At 37.2% G+C, this 21,230-nt stretch overlaps 1 protein-coding gene across 12 annotated transcripts in view; it reads right to left on the reverse strand.

The window, feature by feature from the left end:
- Positions 1-21,230, reverse strand: part of ADD1 (adducin 1) — a 63,715-nt gene that overhangs the window by 2,998 nt on the left and 39,487 nt on the right. For 2 of the 12 annotated variants that reach the window (XM_077177777.1, XM_077177778.1), the window contains exons 7-16: positions 20,586-20,729; positions 20,333-20,431; positions 19,755-19,931; positions 17,527-17,871; positions 14,368-14,469; positions 12,464-12,553; positions 12,351-12,368; positions 11,542-11,634; positions 5,760-5,916; positions 3,678-3,773 (exon numbers count right to left, since the gene is read on the reverse strand). In XM_077177777.1, coding sequence (XP_077033892.1) covers positions 3,678-3,773; positions 5,760-5,916; positions 11,542-11,634; positions 12,351-12,368; positions 12,464-12,553; positions 14,368-14,469; positions 17,527-17,871; positions 19,755-19,931; positions 20,333-20,431; positions 20,586-20,729 — 1,321 coding nt within the window. Of the gene's footprint in view, positions 1-2,904; positions 2,940-3,677; positions 3,774-5,759; positions 5,917-11,541; positions 11,635-12,350; positions 12,369-12,463; positions 12,554-14,367; positions 14,470-17,526; positions 17,872-19,754; positions 19,932-20,332; positions 20,432-20,585; positions 20,730-21,230 lie in introns of those variants that run through there. The other 10 variants (XM_077177780.1, XM_077177779.1, XM_054632854.2 and 7 more) reach the window with 10 other exon arrangements.

Raw genomic sequence — 21,230 nt, forward strand, 5'->3', positions numbered from 1 at the left:
TTGGCAAGATATGAGTACATATTATGGATTCCTATAAGTAAAATCCATGTAGTTTATCAAATTAAATGAGCTCAGCAGGTTATGCAATACAGCTTGTTTTGTTTATTGTATGTGATGTCAAGAGCCAAACTCACCCTGTAAAAGGGAACATCAAGAGTCCAGTGGTGGCTGTATGTCCAAAGGGGAACTGAACCACTCCTCCCTCAAGTGGAACACTGTCCCCACTCCTGGCTGTGCTTTAGGATGCTCACTTTAGGGCTGCTCTCAGTGCATGGGCTGAACAAGGAGCACTCTGTGGGGTTCCCTGCACTGCTGTCAGTGCCTGCAGCCAGCAGGGGCCCGCGAGCTGGGCCACATCCATCCCCACTGATGTTACATAAGGAGGAATTTAGAGCAAAATCCAGGCCGTGCTCATTGTGAGGCACAAATGAAAGGCAACTATTTTTTCCTCCTTTGGAGATCTTGTTTGTTTTAATTTGAAAAGACTGAAGCCTTTCACAAGAATTTACAGAAAATACTTGATACTTTTACATTTTTCCTATAAAAATGACAGTGTTCTTTTTACTTCTGCCAGATGGGATAATAATAATTAATAATTCTCTGATATATTTTAGAGGGCTCTGTTCTGTGAATACCTGCTAGGAAATAAACATGTTTTGCCTAGAGCACCATGAACTTCTAATAGGTTAAAAAAGCACCACACACTAGTATCCACTCAGAATGCACAAGTTAGCAGTTTAAAAGTTATAATGCAGGCAGGATTTAAATCAGAGCAAAAAAGAGAAAGCAGTTATGTACAGTACAAGGTGCCTCCTGAAGCTGTAGTTGAGCCTGTCTATGTATGGCAGACACACATTAATAAGAAACACCAGTTACAGTTCTTCACTACCACTACCCTGCTTTTGGATTTGATGTTTCAGGAATGAACTGAAAACATTGCTGAATTCTCCCTGGGGTCCAGTGGCAAGATGTGTGGGAATGGCTCAAAGCTGCACCAGAGGAGGTTCAGACTGGACTTTGGGAAGCATTTCCTCACTGAGAGGGTGGTCAGACATTGAAATAAGCTTCCTTCTTACTGGGAGCTGCTCAAGGCCCCAGGCCTGGCAGTGTTCAAGGGGCATTGGGACAATTAGCTTTAACTTTTGGTCAGCCATGAATTGGGCCAGGCAGTTAGACTAGATGGTCACTGTAGATCCCTTCCAAGTAAAAAAAAATTATATTCTATTCATTAGTTGGCCCAATTTTTAGAACAGACACCATTTTGGACTGTCAGGTTTATTCTATATTTTTTAAATTAAGTTTAAAAGGTAGTTTTGAAGTCTTGTAAAAGGGTTTAGAGATTCTTCAAATTAAAGAATAGGAAGCTACAGGCATTCAAACAGCATTTGCCAGCTGGCCTGAGCATTGAATAAATATAAATGGGTTTGTAACTCATTAAGCCAGGACTGCCATCCTTCCCAGTTTGTCAAGATCCCATCATTCTTAATAAATAGATTAATGTGATGCTGGAATCAAGCAAACATCTGTTTATCTAGTTTGCTAAGGGCAATAATTTACCAGAACTCAGAAGATTTACACCTTCCACATTCAATTAAGTCAGCACACAACATGTAAATGCCCTGCTACTCTACTGGATGGATTTCAGTAACATAACTAGCAAGCTTTAAAAATATATTTCTTGCTGCAAAACCTATTTACAGTTTAAGAACTCAGCAGCACCTCAATATTTTAGAAGTTTTTTTTAAGATAATCACATTCACATCTCTGCTCTCACTTTATTTATATATATATATACACACACACACGCATATACACTGTGGCTTAAGAGTTTAAAGCATAATATCAATACTGGTGTGTGTTTATAATTCACATTATTTATGAATATAAATATTTATGGGGTTTTGGTTTGTTGGTTTTTTTTTCCAGCACAACAATGTGGACAAACATACAAACTAGGCTATAACTGAGTTAAAAAACACTTAACTGATTTCAGCTATACTTAAATAGAAAGAATATGATGAATGAAAGTTGAGAAGAGGTTGTATACTGACAACATTGTCATTCAATAGAACCTCTCCCATGATATGAAGTCATCATGATATGAACTTCCAGTTATTCTCTAAAATAAGCTTTGTATGTTTGTCCTGGAAAACTTTTACAACTAGAAGAGTTTGTCAAACACAATTCCCTGTTTAAAAGAACTTCCAGGTTTTAGAACTTTATCAGTAACATCACAGGTGTCTACAATATAGTTTGACTTTCACACCTATGACAAACAGACTGACTTTTGGATATAACAGGACATACAAACATCCTTATTCCTTTAAAGTATAATCTGAAGGAACCCTGCAGAGCTAGCCAAAACAGCTGTAGAAGTTGCTGCCACCAAGTACTTGCTGTCATTTCTTGGTTGGAATTTGAATTCCCTACAGTTAACATAAAACATAGGAGTAGTCCCATATCCATTTCCATGCAGAAGTCTGCTGGGTAAATTTTAATCCATGTCAGTGGATTAGCTCTGGAATAGATTAGGAACTCTTCCATTCTGTAACCAGGCCCAAGCTGTGTGGGCAGCAGCAAACTATTGGGGCAGAAACTCCCAGGGCTGTTTCAGCTATATCTGCCAGGCCACTTCAGACTATTCTTTTTTAAACTGAGGAATCGGACACACAGATATGGAAACACAGAAGGTGACTTTCACAGTCTCTCTCAAAGGGGGAGTGTGCTTTAACATGAGATCTGCAACTGCCTGGAATTACATGGAACTGAGAACTAAAGAACTCAACATCTCAACTGAAAAAGCCTGCTTTTTAAAAAAAAGCAAAACAAAAAAAACTCTTAGTAAACAAAGATGCAAGAGTGAAGCAAAGCACAAAAGCAGGTCAGAGTATGGAATGATACTTACTATGGTAACAGGTATTCTTTAGCATATCCATCTCCTGTTTGTAACGCAGCCACAAGAAGAAAAAAGCACAAGTAGAGAATCTATGCATTCATCACAGCCATTGTGTTACGTTAGAAGAATGGTTGCAACCATTCTTGTAGAAAACAGAATGAGATGAAGTAGTGAATGGCAGACTAACAGACACGTGATATATCCAATGTACAAGGTAAGGGAAACAAGACAATAATTGGATTACACCTGATCAAGATTATAATTTTATCCTTTTTTTAGGGAATTAGCAACTTCAGCAGCCCTGCTCTCATTTTAGTTAAAACTATGACATAAGGTGAGCAAATAAGCAAATTTACATTCAAATTGAGTAGGAAAAATATTTACTGAGGTGTAATCCAAGTACAATAATGTTTAAGAAATGTGCAATCAGTGAAGAAGATTTACCAAAGTATCTAGATATGTGTCTGGTTCACCATCAGACACTATTTCATTTAGTAAGAGCAATTACCTTGCAGAAAATGTACAAAAAGGTAAATCAGTTGAGAAACACCAAGAGATGACAATTCTGAAGAGATGGAAATTTGTCTTTATATTAATGCACACTTCTTTATTATTGTAAACAAACCTGTTAGACTCACAGTTCAGTGGAGTACCTCGTAGGTAGTACAACAATGAAATACAAGAAGTCACTGACTGGTATTAGCTCTAGTTCATGTACTCCATGCATCAGTCACTAAGGATGCAGCTCCTGGCTCCCCCAGCCCCAGGGAGCAGAACGTACCTTCCTCTATCTTAATGGGCGTGCTGGGAGGAGTGCGAGCTGAACTGGGGTCAGGGGGGCTCTTCTCTTTCTGTGGCCTGCCATCTTCTGAAGGCTCTGCAGGGGCAGGCAGAGGGAAATTAAAAAGGCAAATAAAACCTCTCTGCATGTAAGAAAACAAGTGTCTTTTTGCTCCATGCACAAAAGATACCAACACATTTTTCTGAATCAAAATTCTGCCAGGACATTAAATAATACCAAAACAAGCAAAAGAAAATTAAGCGACAGTTTGATACTAACAAAACTGTTGAAGTCGCTGTTGTGCTCTGCAGCTCTTTTGGGAGGGGTTTTTCTTCTTTAAGCAGGCATGAATAATGAAATCATTTAGGAATTCGTTTATGCTGCTGTTATAAAGAAAACTTGTGAGGCAAAACCACCGGGAATATATAAACAAATATGGAGGAGGGGATATGTTACCAGGTCTACAAAAGATAACACTCTTTTGCTTGCTTTGTATTGCTGAAATTTGGAGTAAACAAAATTGCATCCCAAAAGAAAAGAAGACTGCACAGCTAATCAGAAAAACATGCAGTAATTATATGATTCCAAACAGATTTCAAAGTGGTTTGAGTTATTTGTTATTAGTAAGGAGGGCTCCCCTTGCTTCCAGCTTTAAATAGCCCTAGATCCAAAGGAAAACATTAATAGAGTACACCATAAATCAGGAACAACACTAAAGCATTGTTCCATCCAGTTCACCTACACAATTAAAGTGCAATCAGTCCCACAGATGAGAGTCAACTGACAGAATCTCCACATGGTGTAGGTAACCTCCTTGGATTGCAAGCACAGCTGTACCATGTTAGTAATACCTGAGGCCTCAGCCAAAAGGTCAGGATCAGACCTTAGTGCTTTGATCACTGCAGTATGAAATTCCTTATGGGAGGACTTCTGCCCATCTGGCTCTTCTCCATTTAGATGTGGGATGCTTTGCTGCATGGTCTGACAAGAAACCCATGCAGCAGCAAACTGAGCATTATCTAAAGACTTAGACAGTGATGATACGTTACGATCCTGTAAAGTCTTCGTATCTGCTCCTTGAAAGGTGTTTGATCTCCCTTTCAAATCCAGAGACTTTTTATCTGACGTGTTTTGCTCACTGATGGGCTGATTTCTAAGCACTGCACTCTGTTCCCCAGCTGGTGTCTGTCTCAGTAACACAGTCTCTCCATATTTTGATACCTTAACTAAGAAGGATGTGGCATTGTTACTGAGAGAATAAAGGTATGCAGTTAAACAGGCATGACAGCACAGCATCCCCCCCACCCCACCCCACTCAGTACTTCATAAACAAAACACAGGGGTTCCTACATTGTGGTCCCAAGAAGCAACTGCAGGGAACACACACTGTGAAAGAAACAGCACTTTGGATTCTTGCATCACTCAAATTCAAAACCTCACAACAGATGAGCATTCTAAGTATCATCCCTTAAAATTATTCAAAAGTAAAGCAGGAGAACCACTTCAGAGGCAGCAATGGCCTCTTTTTATAGCACAAAACTGTCATAATTCTAGGATAATTGAAAAAGTCCATTTTGGTAGAAGTCCCCACAAGATGTCACATTTCCAAGCAACAATCAATGTTAATCTGTATCTTCTCCATTCAATGTACTTCTCAAATCCACAAATTTCAAGGACTTAAAAACCTGCAGTGTTGCTGCTATGTAGCACCATCATTCCCTGACCTTAGCCTAGGCTCTAGGGCCAAGGGAAACAAAGCAGAACAAAACCAGTACCAAAACACCTTTTTGATGGAAGCTTTCAACTTCCTACCAGCAGGAGTAACTGGCCCTACTGCCCAGTTTGTCTACAAGGACAATTTTAGAGTGAGATCTATGCATTTTACAGAACACACTTAAAACACTTAGATCACACATTTTATCTCTAATATACTTTTCAGATTTCTAATTCACACTGGAAAAACTGAAACATGCAAAAGCTGGGTAATTTCTCCATGGTCTTTGCAGGTAACCCACCTTCCAATTACTAAGAAACTTGCTGGTATTACAGTCTATTGCAGAAAAAACACACAGAGAAACCAACCTTCTGGTCCCTTCTGCTTTCTTTCTACTTCTTTGCGATATTCTTCCAGTTCTCGATCGGTGAGTTTATTGAAGGGATTTGGTCCTGTTGTGCTCACTATGACTTTGGGTTGATATTCTTTCTCAATTATTGCCTTTGATGCAGTCACCAGCTCTCCCTGGCAAAAGAAAATTAAGATACGTCTGCAATCAAGCAGTAACTTGCAGAACCTTTAGAGGTATAGAGGCTACAAAGCAACCAAAAACAAAACAAAAACATAACCTGGAAAATGCTACTTTTTCCTCTTTTAGATTAAAAAAAAATCTATTGCAGATTTTTTTTTTAATGTGATTCACAGGAGGTTAATATAAAGGAGAAAACAGGTCTCCACCAGGGAATATCCACCATTAAGCAGTAAATCAAACAGCAGCCAAACAGTCTAGCTGAATTATATTTGAAGTCACAAAAGCTTATCAAGTTTCTTTTTCTCACCACAAAAGAAACATGATACCAGGCCCACCTGCATGACAGTCTGGGCACAGAATACTTGTAAATGGTCAAGAACTCAGCTCATGGGTATTTTTGTTTCTGTTTTGTTTTGGGTTTTTATTATTTTGCTTTGGGTTTTTGTTTTGCTTTGTATTTTTTTAACAACAGAAAAGCTATTTCTTGCAGCTACTACGTTACACCTAACAGATGTTATAGTAAAAAGCCATCTTGTATATGTTCTGCATACACCAGATTAACAGCTTATTATAAGCCATTTTAAAGTAATTAAGGTTAACTGTAATCAGATACAAGTTAGCATATTTACATCTATAACATTTGTCATATAAGCCAGATAAAAAGTTATACAAATAAAAATTTAACAAGCAAGTCTAAGTACAGTAAGTTCTGGTGGACAAAAGCAGCTGCATCAGAGATTCTCCAATGTTAAAATTTTTCATTTTTCTTCTCTAATCCTTTGGTAAAGGCTACAGCCACTGGATTTTCATTTTCTCAGGAACAGAAAATGCTTGCCTGGAGATAGCTGCTCTATCTCTCAAATAACTTGTCTAAGCATTTGGTTTTTTCCACTGGACATACAGAACTCTGACACTAATTTGTTAATGACTGATGCCTGTGCCCCATGTCATGGTGACACCCAAACTGTCTTTATTATGAAAAAAAAGAGATATTTGAACTCCATTACCCAATAGGTATGGGCTACTGATTGACCCAAGTCATCTCCATATTCAATGCTGCCTGTAGCAATATTTAGAAGAAAGCATTAGAAAGCACAGTTCAAAAATATGCAGTGCCTAAAGAGAGACAAACATTCCACCCCATGTCCACACTTCATGGACAAGCACAGGATGGCCACTGTAAAACTGAGGATGCAAATAGACAGAATGTGTTCTGGATGGCAAGAGCTGCTTTGGACAAGTTGTCAGCACCAAAGAGGTGACAGACAAAGATGTCTGGATGGAAGGAAGACAAGAGCAGTTCTGAAAGCCTGATGAGAGATCTCCAGAAATCTAGTCTAGAGCAATCCAGGGAGGTAAGATGGATGTTGGAATCCATCCTGCTCTTCAGGAAGTAACACCAGAGAACAAACTGTGTAACAATAAATTCCCACTCCAAGAAAGGAATGTTCCTGAAAGGAACTGCAGGAGAGAAACATCTCTAAAACATTACAGATCACTTCCATTTCTTCATAAAATAAGAGGAAAATTCATTCTATATGCACAATGTCAGTGCCCATGAAGCATTGATTTTGACAGCAACAGCTTTTCTCAGAAGATAATGCATAAAAGGGTCAGAGAAACATCAACCTTTGTACAAATCTTAATTGTTTTGTAGAAAATTCAAAACACCCCTAAAACTACAGGTCTTGGCTTTTAATGATGGCAGAAAACTGATGCCCATGGAAATTTTATATTTCCCTTTCTGTCTTTGCCCACACTTCAAACTAAATCCATAGTTTTAACTGAAACTCAGCATAAGGAACAGGACCTTGTAAAGCACTGATCTCAGGCAGAGCTTCTAGAGTTTTCTGGGAACAAGCGAGGAACAAGACACACAGTACCCATTAGTATCCCTGGAATTTCTAAGAATCTCTTTGAAAGTTGCAAATTAAATCCAGAATCACTGGGGAGAACAATTTCTAATGAAACAGAATGTTACTGAATGCCTGTTGATTTAATGGTGACAAACAGCAAGACAGGCAGTTTGCAGATGCCTGGTGCACTGGCATGACATGTTCTCCTACTTAGTTGTCTCCTACACTTTATCTTTGTTAAATACTGGGAATGAAAGCAGCAAATCAAGCTTATCACATTTACTAGCCTGAAAAAAAAAATCAAAATTAAACCCTCACAAAAAACACCCACAATCAATGCAAACAGTATTTGTACTTGCTGAGTAGCTTTGACCCAAGAGAAGCAGCACTGAAAAGATCAGAGGCAACAACGCTGGATCATAAAAGCAGAAAAATTATACAAGAGATCAGAAAGGAAAAATTTTATTTTAAAAAACTTTTTTTTATCCTGTTTTATTTAGGATCAACAACATGGAAACTGTTCAAAGGCCACCAAGGAAAATGATACTGGTAGAGGTACTGAGTCTGTGTGGGAAATAAATTATAGTAATATGTTAATAAGTTCTGCAATATGGTTACTCTATACCAGTATGATCACTCTAAACCATCATTACATCTAAATCAACAAGCAGATATGTTTTACTTCACAGAATAGGCCTTCTAAGAATTCAAATAAAAATATACAACACAAAATGAAACATGGGACAGAAAGAAAACAAGAATAAAGGACTAAAAAGACAGTACAGAACATATTTCCAATTTTTAAATGTGACACTAAAATAGACAAGACTTTGCAGAGCTGTCAACCTGACCATGCCATTCCCTAAGAATGCTCAGAAAAACTGAACAAGAAAATTGATCTGGAGTTACTTCCAGTATTAAAGAGCCTGTAGAGAGGGAATAAATTCCCATAGACTAGGTTGATCCTGGTATTACTTTGATGAAGAATCTAGAAGTATTTAGATGACTATGTGAAATCTGATCACATGTGTATGCACTCAAATATCAGCAGCATTTTCTCCACTGTCAGAAACACTGGATAGATTATATTAATGAAGAGAATACATTTTCATTCTGTAAGGGCATACACTCCCACAGACACAAAGGGAGGGCCATTTATAGCTAATGATATGCAATATGTCTTCATATTAAACATGGACTTCATATTTCCTACATGAAAATTTAGATAATCAAGTAATTTTGTAACTTCTAGACCAAACCTGGCTTTTAGAGAAAATTCAAAACTGACCATTATTTAACAGGCAAGCACTTCACCTTTTTCTCAGGGATAAATAAGACCAAAACTGGCACTTGATATATGCCAGTTCTTCTTTCAATCAGACAGGAGGTTCATAATAATGGTCTAAGTTAACAATTTCTCCTAACACAATCTGACATTAATGCAGTGCCTTTATCCAAAACACCAAGATTCATGAAGTCACCACTGAAACCCACTGCCACCTCTGGGGTAGCACTGAGAGGGTCTGCAGTAAGAACAAAGCCACAGAATTTCCATTCTAAAGGAAGAGACCCAAAATGGGTGACTCCCCTTCCATTTAAAATTATCAAAAATTCATGTGAATTTCTTTTCTTATGAGACTGCAGAATGGTTGTTGGTAAGAATACCCAACATTCCCTGTCAATCAGCCAAGACTGCAGCAGAAGCTTGGTTAACCAAGTCTGACCAGGAATAAAATTACAGGATGCACAAGGAGGTTGTGTTGCAACATGGCCAGGACTTCTCAGAACATGGATAAAGCAAGCAACAAGGCAAGATGGAGTATTCACTGCTGCAGCCATAGGCACAGGAGCTCAGAGCACTACATGCATACTGTACACAAGGAGGCCTTTCTTCATCCAAAATAGTGTGCATTAGTACTTGGTATAAATCTCAACGTTAATTGGAAATATAATACACTGTGTTACTGCAATTACATGAAACTTTTTACATGAACTGTCATTGAGTGTCAAACAATTTGTCAACTGAGAACTTCTAATTGTCTGGTACTTAAAAGTCCCTAAATCCTTGATGTAAAGAATTCTTCAGTTTCACTGAAATTTTCAGGTGAGGTTTGTGTGGGCATCATAAGATTGCTTACACTTCCTTTATTCCACAAAACACAATTGTTTTATGGTAGAATCTTTCAAGGAAATTTCTCTAGTGACTGTCTTTTGTTGCTGTTATTTTTGGGTTCATTGGATTTTCTGGTTTGGGTGACTTTTTTTAGAAGGAGGTTGTTTGGTTTGGGGTTTTTTTTGTTTGTTTTGGTTTTGTTTCTTGGGTTGTTTTTTTTTTTCCCCAAACAGGAAATTATTAAGCATTCGGGTGACAATACATATTAAAATAATAAAGATTATGAAATAGGCCACTTCTATTTCATAATTAGTCCTGTAATTTACATTGTGATTCAATTTTACACACTATTTCAGGCAGAAAGCACTTTCATGACACCACAAAAAATGAAACAATTTGGACATCTAAACCTTAACAGGATACTACTAGACAAAATCACATAACCAATAGACCATTTGTTGGCTCTCTGCCATCTATGAAAATGCATGTAAACTATCTGATGACTTTTATAGAAAAGCTGTGTCATTGTTTGTACATAATACCTGAAATATATCGGCATTAAAAAAAGACTTGTGTTGTGACAAGTATCATAAAAGTAATTTTTCACTTTGAAGGTATTATTAAGTGGAAAATAAAAGCCACGCACTGCCTGAAAGAATTTGGCTTTATTTTACTTTTTGTCTTAAACCCAGAAATGGTGTTTTATTATTTTTCCTTTCAGAATATGGACAAAACAAACTGCAATGTGAAAAATATGACCATCCTATTCTCAGTAAGATCCAAATATCTATAACACAAACTGGCTCATTACACTTTACAAAAGTGTTATAAAACCACAAGGTTTCCAACAACTGTGTAATTCAAAGTATTCTGGTTTTTTTTCATGCAAAAGCTATTCTGAAATGAGGTGTTTAGGCACAACCTAAACCCAAGATTTAAGAATCTTTTAGGTAAAACACTGGAGCAGAGGAGGCACTGATGCTTATTTACACACTGTGCTTCCACACTAGATGTGCTCTAAGAAATGTTATTTGCAGCGTGCAGCCCTTAATCCAGTCAGCCCCAAGGGCTGCCCACCCCAACACGGCCACAGCTCTTGAACTTATTCTGTATTTAAAGGATATTATGCAAACACAAAAATGACAACAGGTGTGAAAGCCAATTGATTTTGCACATGTGGGGCATCACTTAGCAACTCTTGTAGCTAACTGCAGGAAGTATGAAGGAAGCCAGGCATCCAGTGCTCTGGGATCAAGAGTTGACAGTGTTTGTCACATAACACAGAGCATCCTCAGAATGACACTGATGTAATCAGGCAGAGATTAAGCTAACTAAATTGATCTCAAATTAGAATAATTCAACACTATCAGCATGCATAAAGAAATCCTCTATATGCAGGACCTGATCAGCACCTTAACATCAAAAGTGTTTCCTCACCAGCTTCTATAGACAAAGATCAAGACCTTAAGACAGTTCTTAACAGAGTAAAGTAACTGCATCATCGCATATACATAATTTGAAGATCCATCTATTTTCATTTTTTAAAGTTTTCTAGCCAAATCATTTCTTACAGAGGAAAAAGGTCAGGGTAAGGAGAGGTTAAATGAAGGGTGAACAACAGTATTTAGAGCAGTATGACAGGGCAGTACCTTTCTAACAGACAGAGATTTAGCGGGACTAAAGGCCTGCTCTGTGAGATCGAGCCCTTCAATAGATTCCGTACAGTCTGAGAGGGGAGCATCCTGCAACAGTAAATTGAGTAAACAGAGCAAACCGAGCCTGGGCTGTACAACATCAACCAAAGCATTGTGGTGCTTGCTAAAAACATGCAGAGAAACAGTAACTGTAGATGAAATTGCATATGACAATGAATTGACATGCACACAATATGACACCCAACATGAAAAATGCTGTGGTCATGATAAGACTTGCCGATCTTTAAAAAGTATTATCAGAAAATACTTATCTGGGGCAGTTGAAAGCACTTGGATATAAAAAGTTTCATTCAGCTATACAGTATAAGTGTACAGCTCTAATTCTTACTTTACTTGAAGCTATGATTTATAGTTTTTTGTATATCCAGATAAACTGCTTTTAAGTTTCATTGATGTAATAGCTTTTTTCCCAAACTGCTCTTCAAATAAAATATTATGAAGCATGAAATCCCGTATTTAACACAAAACACTACTGCCCCACAGTGAGCCTGGTGTGCCCAGTATTAATCCTTCAAGATAGATCAACTCAGAAATCAAACAAACAAAAAGCTGTCACAAAGCCCAACTAGTTTTGAACAAGAATGTAACCCATATAAATAAGGCTTCTGAATTTCATGCATTACATTCAGCAAAAAAACCAAGAAGCATCCTCCACAGACATGCTTGGGCTACATGGCTGAAGCCTCTAGATTTCTGACCCTGAGCACTCTTGCAAAGACAATGGTGTTACCTCTAAGACTTACCTTATAAACAGTTACTTTCTGCCAATTAAAGAACAATTTCATAGTGATATATTAGGTGAAAGTAGAGGATATTACAGATTAAGCCAATAGTTTTAGGAATTGAATACTCTCACCTGTACAAGGCTCCTGTCCACAACTACCCCAGAAAGAACCTGTGACTGAGGGCCTGCTGTTTTAATATCCTGCAAATTTTGCTCTCGGATCTGTAAAGAAAAGCAGCAGAATGAACAACAATCACATGAACAACAGAGAAAAGCTGATCACATTTTTGTGTTTGAAAAAGGGCTGAGTGAACCTGCCAACAGGCAACCACCAGTGCTAACTGCTGTGGCCACAGGGCTGTCAAATGAAGCTGAGCTTATAAACACCACTTGAACATAAATGTTCAGGTTCCTGGCTGTTTCCTCACATTTCTCAGAATTTAGTCTTTAAGTACCACAGAAGGTGTTGTCTTTTGCTTTTTAGTTCTAGGTCGTGGCAAAACCAGTAACAGGCAACTCCAGTTTGGAAAAGTGAGGAGAAATAGAAATATTACCTCTCTACTTTTCTGTCTATTCTACCTGACCAGTCAGTTGCCATTAGTTACTGATATGGCACCACAATATCATCTTCTTATGGATCTTACTGTAAAACACTGCACAACTTTCCATTTTTGCATCTAGTCAGGATAATATCCTCAAAAGGACATATAAATAATTTCTCTGTGGATAAACTGACACTCTGGAGTTCTCAAGAACACCCCTTTTGCTGCATCCTAAATACCTCCCAGTTATTTCAATACAGAACATGGGGACAGAAATCAGACCTCTAAACCTAGGTATTATCTATTTAAATTAGATATCCTTCAGTGGTAAAGAAATCATAACAACTGACTCAAAACTTATTTCTAAAATATTCTGGTTCTTCTTTCAAGATAAATTAAGAAAAGCATGCATCTTAAAAGACTTCTACTTTACAACTAAAAAGGACATTGACTTTATAAAAAATATATGCATTCAAATACACAAACAAGAAGCATTATTAATACTTGGTATCTCAGAAAGCACAAGGCTCCCCCACCTTTTTCACTTGTTTCTAATTTACTACCCTTCTCATCATTGAGAAAGTATAAAAATGGAAGACTTATTCTCCTAGTCACTTCATTCAAGGTTTTAATAAAGCAATATTTGTGTTTGAAACACAAAGAAACTGCTTGGAAATGTCACGGTAATTCTCATTTCAGGTGGTTATTATTTTACAGTGCCAAGCAGAAGTTCTGTCAGCCATATACAAATGATTTCAGATTCCTGCTAGTATCCCTGCACACAGCCTTTCTTTGATAGAATGCTAACTCTCATATACTGTGTGCCATCAGAGGTATCAAAGCAATCCAGAACAAGTCAAATATTAACAAGGTACCAGGGCATATTTTATACTGTAAAAGAAATAAAGTGAAAAAACCCCAATCCATTCAGTGCTTTCCTGTTAGTAGATTGGACAAGAAGATCTGAAATTCAAAACCAGGAAAATTAACTGCAAGCTCATTTCAAAAATATTAACTTGCAGTTCCAAAGACAAAAAAGACAAAGTCTGCAACAATCACAGTGTATTACAATACAGTACATTGAAATATGGAGAGAGACCTACAGACTACCCTGTCTAGGCCACAAAAGTTCAAGTGGTATTTCCAAAACAGGAAAACAGGTCACTGATGTAAAACTATGATCTCAGGGTACAGAATTACTACCATCAACTCAGGACTGGCTGTTTCAGAGGTACCCAGCAACCGGTCTAAGAAAAATTAATCACAGAAAAAAAGTCTTCATATGTTGGATAGAAATACCAACTTTTTCCAAGAAGAGTTCAGGACACTTAGGAATTGTTTCATTATTTAGTTATAAAGGGAAAGGACAACACCAGAACTGTGTTATTCAGCCCCCAAAATGCCATTATAGCAAAGTAAGTTAGTTCATTACAAGTACACAACTTAATTGTGGTGATGACCAAAAAAAGAAGTTATTTTACTGCTATTACAAACCTTGTTCCTCATTTCTTGGACCTCCTTTGGATTGGTGTTCAATGGAACAAACAGATTAGGGACAGCAGAGGTGGCAGTTCTATGTCCATCCTCTTTAGTCCACTGTAACATTAAGAACAGTTGCAGAGTCAGAACTGCCGTAATGGCTACAGACACTCAGAGCAGCAAAGTCACATCACAGTTGATCATGCATCATACAGAGCAGAGAACTGAACCAATGATTGCATTCTTCTATTCATTCCTAGGACTGAGTTGCTTTCTTCTTCAGTAATATAAACTGTACCTTCAGATACATTTCCAGAGATCAGAACCATTCTATCAAGTCAGGTTAGTAACAACAACTAGAGAACCAGTTACCTTGCAAATAACTTTCACCCAAAACAATGCCACTCCTACATTCAGAGATTATGAAGACTGAGGGGTTTTTAAGCTGGTTTTCTGTGCACTTGACCACATTGACAGCTGCAGTGTTTTGTGTTTCTAAAAAACATCTACTTTTCAATTTATGAATAGACATATTAAGACAGGAATAGGAAAATGCCAATATAATTACTTATTTTTAAGGCCATTTTTAATAAGGAATTTCTCAATGAGTTCATACTTGTTTAAAAAGGACACTATTCCTTACCCAAACAGAAGTACAGCAAGATCTAAGGCATAAGCTTTAAGACCCTGTTACTGCCATTTTAATTTTCTGCACTTGGTGTTTTTACAAAATAACACAAGAGAGACAGAGAGATCATTGATTCAATCCTCTGGTACCCAACAAACATCAAAGCAAACTTAAAGCATAAGATGACAGAAGTATGAAAAGCAATGTGATGTCACTATCCAGGTTTAGTGAATGATTCTGTACTGTGAAGCAGGAGTGGGCATCACCAAAGTTTTGCATTAAAATAAGCTACTTCAGCAAAATGATGTTACCAGAATTAGTTTCTGCACAAACAAAGAGCTGTACCAGCACAGCAACCTAAAGGAACAGTTTGGTGATGTCAAATATTTTATAACTCATAGCTCAGAAGGTTACAAAAATATCCCAAACACAAGCTTTAAGCGCTTCATGGGTTCTTCAGAGATGGTTGCTTTATTTGATCTGTGCATTTAGTACGGAATCCTGTTTAATTTGATGCACAACTAACTCTTTATCTTGATATATTTACTTTGTACAATGTCCTAATTTCCAATCATATTGCATGAAAATGCACCGAACAGTAAAGCAAACCTGTTTATAGAGCAAATGCTATGCATTTTTTCCTGAGTCACTTCAAGAAACAATAATATAGCCAGAAACTGTCAGACTTCAGAAAGCAACAGAATTTTAAAATGCTTTGCAACTGTAAAGTAAAAAATGGAATGAACATGGAGCTGTGAAATACTCACTGATGATTATCTTCTCAGATAAAAACTACTCCAGCTTTTTATTAAAGATAGTTTTTAGTCAAAACATATATATATATATATATATAAACAACCTCAATATAACAAGCCACTTTTTCTTTAGGTTAATAGCAAGCATAAAAAAATTTAAATACACAAACCTTTTATACTCTGTGAAATTATCTATTGCTTCAGTATATCATTAAACCAGTCTAATTTGTGACAAAGAATTTTGCTTCAGTCTTTCATTGATAATTTCAAGTATGAAATACTATCTACTTTGTGAGCTGAGGGTGAAAAGCACAAACTGGTCCAAACATATACATAGCTTTAAGCTATGGTAAAACTATTTGACCAAGGTAAATCTGCATCACTATGTGACAAAACCATATCTCATCAAGGTACATCTATAATCAGGGCTAAATGATAATTTAGCTTAGTTGATAGTACAAACAACAAATGTATTTATTAATTTCTTAAACCAAAAAGAACACCACAAAAATACCACAGAGAGAGTGCCTCTGGTTTTTTGGGAATTTCTACATGTTAACACTACGTATTTTAGCATACATACTGCCTGAGGAATCATTTTATAAAAGCATTCAAAATATAGAGAACCCTGAGTGTAGCAGACTTTTGTAGGGATAAATAAAAATTAAGGTGTTCTGGAAAAAGATAATGTGGTGGGTTTTTTCAAGACTACTAGTTTTATATTTTTAAGACTCACCTGTAACCACACTACTACTATACACAGTACCACTACCAAAGTACTACTGAGCTCCTGTGGCTGAGCTTGAGGTCAACCATTACAAAAGGTTGAATCCGTGCAAATCCCTGCCTTCAGTTCAGTCACTCTGTATATGCCCAAGAAAATACCAAACCCACAGTTACACACCAACAGCTAACGATGTCCATTTGAAAGCAGCTGATACTTTTGCTTTTCAATTACCATATCTTTCAGTGCAAAATTTAACTGTAAGCAGCATTGATATAAACAAAAGAAAAGCACCGGTTGCAGAATCTATCGATTAGTGCCTGCTGATGGCCTGAGCTGCACTTTAGTCATGCCGCACCCAGCTGATACTTTAGGAAAGACTTTCCATTTATGGCCATCTACTTACATGCAACACTACATGCAGAAGGCAGCTGGTTGTGAACACACTCAGAGGCTTTGGGGTAGACAAAAGTGTAGTAAACAGGACAGGAAAAGGAGCTGAGAGACTAGACAAGAAAAAACTGCTTAAGGGGGAAAAAAGATTTAAATAGTTTGAAATCAATTCTACCCTCTCATAGAGAAGATTGCAAATACCTTGCAGATTAAGTTGGTATATGTTACAGAAGGTAGAAACTTGATTTTTTTTGCTTATACGTTTGTACAAAAGTAGATTGAATTGTTAGTTTGATTTTGAACTGAAAAGCTTTCATGCAGAGAGAATTAGTAGCTCCCTAACATAGCTGTCCTTAATTAAACCATTGAAATGCAGAACCCATTTAATCAAAACTATAATTCAATCTGTTTGGTCAATAGCTTGAAAAGACAGAAAAAAATTAAAAGCTCCAAAGTCTTAAGCAGTTTTAAGTATTAATAAGCAAGATCATTTTTACAGATCACATCTAGTCGAATACAAATTAGAGTGGTTAGTAAAACACATTTAATTTTTTTAATATAAGAAAGAAGAAAAAAATTAGGAGAGTTATCTTTCTCTTCCCAAAGCCTCTAAGTGCCAGCCACCCCAAGTTGCTCTACATCATCTAACTATGAACAGTAAGGTAGGCACAGACCAAGCAGTTGGTAATACAGCTTGGCACGCAGACACCGGACGAGAGAGACTGCAGCAAGGGTTTCACGTGATCGTGTGTAATGTTCGTCCACACCTTAGTCTTCGACTTGGGACTGCTGCCATTCTGCCCTTCTTCAGAAGCATCATCCCCTCGGCCAGAGTTCAGCCACCTTGTCTTCTCTCGCTGCTGTTTCTGAAAACTGTGTCTGAGGGGGGAGGAAATGCCTGATTCGCCATCACTAGTAAAGGAGTAACCTGTGACACTAGCTGGGATCTCAACATCGCTGTACTTTTTAGATTTCTCTCTCAGAGCAGGGCATCGATATGGGTAGCCGGTTCTGTAACCCTGCAGAAGGAGAGCAGCAGAATCAGTCTTCTAGATCTCCAAGTTTTTCAACAGACAACTGAAATCTCATTGATACCCTTAACTATGAAAACCATTCTGCAACACAACTCTTCCTTGTATGGCTGCTCACCTGTTATGGTGGGCACAGCCATGTCAAAGGGGATGATGATGCACAGAAGTGAGGCTACACTAGCATCCTTTCCAATCTAAGTAACTTCTGAGCCACTAATTTAAGAGAGTCACCATTTTTGGTGATCAAACATCAAAAACATTGCATTAAGCTTTTATGAAGAATTTCCAGTAGTCCTGCAAAAAGCCATTGAGGTGACTGAGAAGGTCATCAAGAGTAGTGCTATGGGTCCGCTTCTTCTCATAGTCAAGCAAAAAATTTACCACCTATATTTTAATATGATAACACATTTTAAAAAATCCTTTTTATAGCTTTTCTTAGGAAGGGGGAAAAATGTGTATTAGTGCTTCCTGCTGTTTTTCATAGAATTTTCAAGTAATTGTTCAAGTCTCTGGAGTTGAAGTCCAAATGCAGAATCATGACTTTTCTTTGTACTACATGCCAGCTACTCATTTACACTTTTTTAAAAACTGTAATCAAAGGTATCAACTGTTTCTCACAAATCTTAATCAAAGACAAAGAAGCACCCCTATGATAGGGTAGATAAAAAGATCTTTACTGTGTTTTTACATCTAGAAATCAACGTACAGTATACAAGGGAATACTTCAAGAATGCTACTTTAATGTCATTATTCATTCCTCTCCCAAACCTTATGTTTCACTCTCCCACTTCCTCTGAATTGTATTTCGTTCCACCTTTAACCTTCCCTATTCACACTAGTCATGTCTGCCCATGCTTTCTTTCAAATTATGCTCAGCATTTAACATACGAGAAGGACATTTGACAGTTTCTCTAAGAAGTTTCCACTAGCAAAATATTTTTTAAGTGGCTCAAAGGAAAAGTGTGAATAGCTTAGTTCCCAAAACACTCAAATTCTCTATCAAGCCAGCTGTAAAGAAACATCAGCCCCAACTATGCAGACTTAGCTTTCTATAGTTTTCATGCATTAAGCACTGGTTAGGTCTTACTTGGGTTCTGCTCCAACTTTTAATGATCAAAACAAATCTTGAGTAATTATATGCCACCTAATATAATTAACTACCCCATACAATATGTGGCTAATCATAATATTAAGAGTCTGTATTGTATGACTGAAAGCTCCTTTCTATTCCTACATTCCTACTGAGTACAATGCCATTTCTTTAATGATACTGCCTTCTATGTGCAGTAAGAAATATAAAACTGGGATTTCCTAGAGAAACTGAAATCCAACTGGATCTACCAAAGGTATCAGTCAGATACAACAAGTCTGCTGTGCCCAGCCACATCTTTCCCACTGAAGCTGGATAGTAAATGTTGGTGTCTGGTCATTCATTACAGATGGGTTCTTACTGAAACCATTTATCTGAAGGCTTTTAATTTAAAGCCTGTCTTTTAAACTTTTCTAGGGATTAGTAGAATCTTAGTCAAATTATGCTGGACCTCACACCTAATAAGACATTAATAGTTTTACACATTTTGGGAGGGGATGGAAAGAGGGAAAAATACAGATTGAGTGCAAACACCACAGTACTCTGATTTGGAAGTGGCAAAGCCTACGAGATCTGCTCTGACCTCACCAATAACAATCAGATTATGAATAAGAAGTAAATCTGTACAATCTGTACAAAGGACACCTGATGCTTTTCATGTTGTCACCAAGTCCTTGGGAAAGAATCGGCTGCAGGCTGTATAAACTATCCCAACCACATGCAGCTTTAAAAAATGCATTTTATACATTATATCAAAATCAGACCAATAGGCCTGCCTTACCAGATTATCCAGCATTCGCATAAGAGCTTCGAACTCCTGTTCACCAATCTGCCATTTGGGATGGGACACAGTACCCTCACCTGCTGGAGACTCAGGGGAGCGAGACTTGGCTTTGTACTTGCCAGGATCAAGAAGCACCAAGTTGTCAGGGCCACCTGCACTGGCCAGGGTACGGACCTGAAATACAACAGAGTCATCTTTAAGTTCCTTGGGGGGAATGGGGTGAAAATGACCAAAAAACCCCTAAAAACTTGGTATAAACCCAGAAGAAATCTTCATTTTAAAACTAAATAGATACTAAATAATACTTCATTTTAAAACTAAATAAATGAATATGCTTGTATAAAAGTTGTCTTAAGTCTTTGAAAGTATCTGTTTTAATGGGCAGCAAATTGATAGTTTCAATACAGTACTGGAATATTGTCAGTGAAACCAAAGTTTTGGATGTCCCCCCACAATATAGTGACATCACACATTGCATAGAGCTGGTTCAGCTCTTGGATCTAAACTAACACAGCAATCTGTTTGGAGGTCAATACAGCAAGCTGTATTACTATATAACATATTAAAGTTCTTACTTGTATCTCACAGGCAAGCACTAGGTTATGAATGTAGTAGAAAGCCTCCTCAACAGTCTCTCCAACTGATACTAAGCCATGGTTTCTGAGAATAAGGACCTAGAGAAACATTGAAAGTAAGTTAACAGCAGTGAGCCAAGTATTTTCTTGCTCTTGATTAAAGAATATTTGCTACTGATTGAAGAACATACCTGTCACACAAACATACTAACCCCCCCTCTTTTTTTCTTTAATTCTAGATGTAAATACTGACCTTGCTTTTAGGCCCCAAATTTTTCTGAATAACCACCTTTTCTTCATCATCCACTAAAATACCATGGTAGTCATGATAAGCTACTTCCCCTAGAGAAAGTGCTTCAGGTGAAATTGGCAAGAGACCACATTTCATTGCAGAAACCTGAGAAATATTAAAACAACTGATTTAATTTCTTGCAACAGAAGAAGTGAAAAATATAGTGATGAGAATTAAAATAAGAATATATTTTTATCTGTTAATTGAATCTATCTCTACAGGTAGATACAGTGGTCTTATACTCCATCCTTAAAGCCTCTATTTTTGATAACTTTTGGACTTGATACAAAAGTCACATTGATCTTGGGTTTGTCTCAATATGGCTGTTTTTATACAACAGCAACACCAATATAAAAAGACTCAGGAAAAAACCCAAAGAAACTACCAAACCACAAAATCAACTACATCCTTCATTCCCTCCACTCCACTCAGTTATTTCCCCCTCCTGCTCCCATGCAGGAACAACTTTGGTGATACAGATAATTCTGCAGCACTGCAGATAAACTTAAAAAATATATTTTAAAAGGCTACTCTGTAACTCAAAGTATTAGGAATTTGATCATTTATCCTTAAAATGCTTGTATTAATCTGGTTAATCAATAATTT

Source organism: Agelaius phoeniceus, chromosome 4, assembly GCF_051311805.1.
Source record: "Agelaius phoeniceus isolate bAgePho1 chromosome 4, bAgePho1.hap1, whole genome shotgun sequence".
NCBI lineage: Eukaryota > Metazoa > Chordata > Aves > Passeriformes > Icteridae > Agelaius > Agelaius phoeniceus.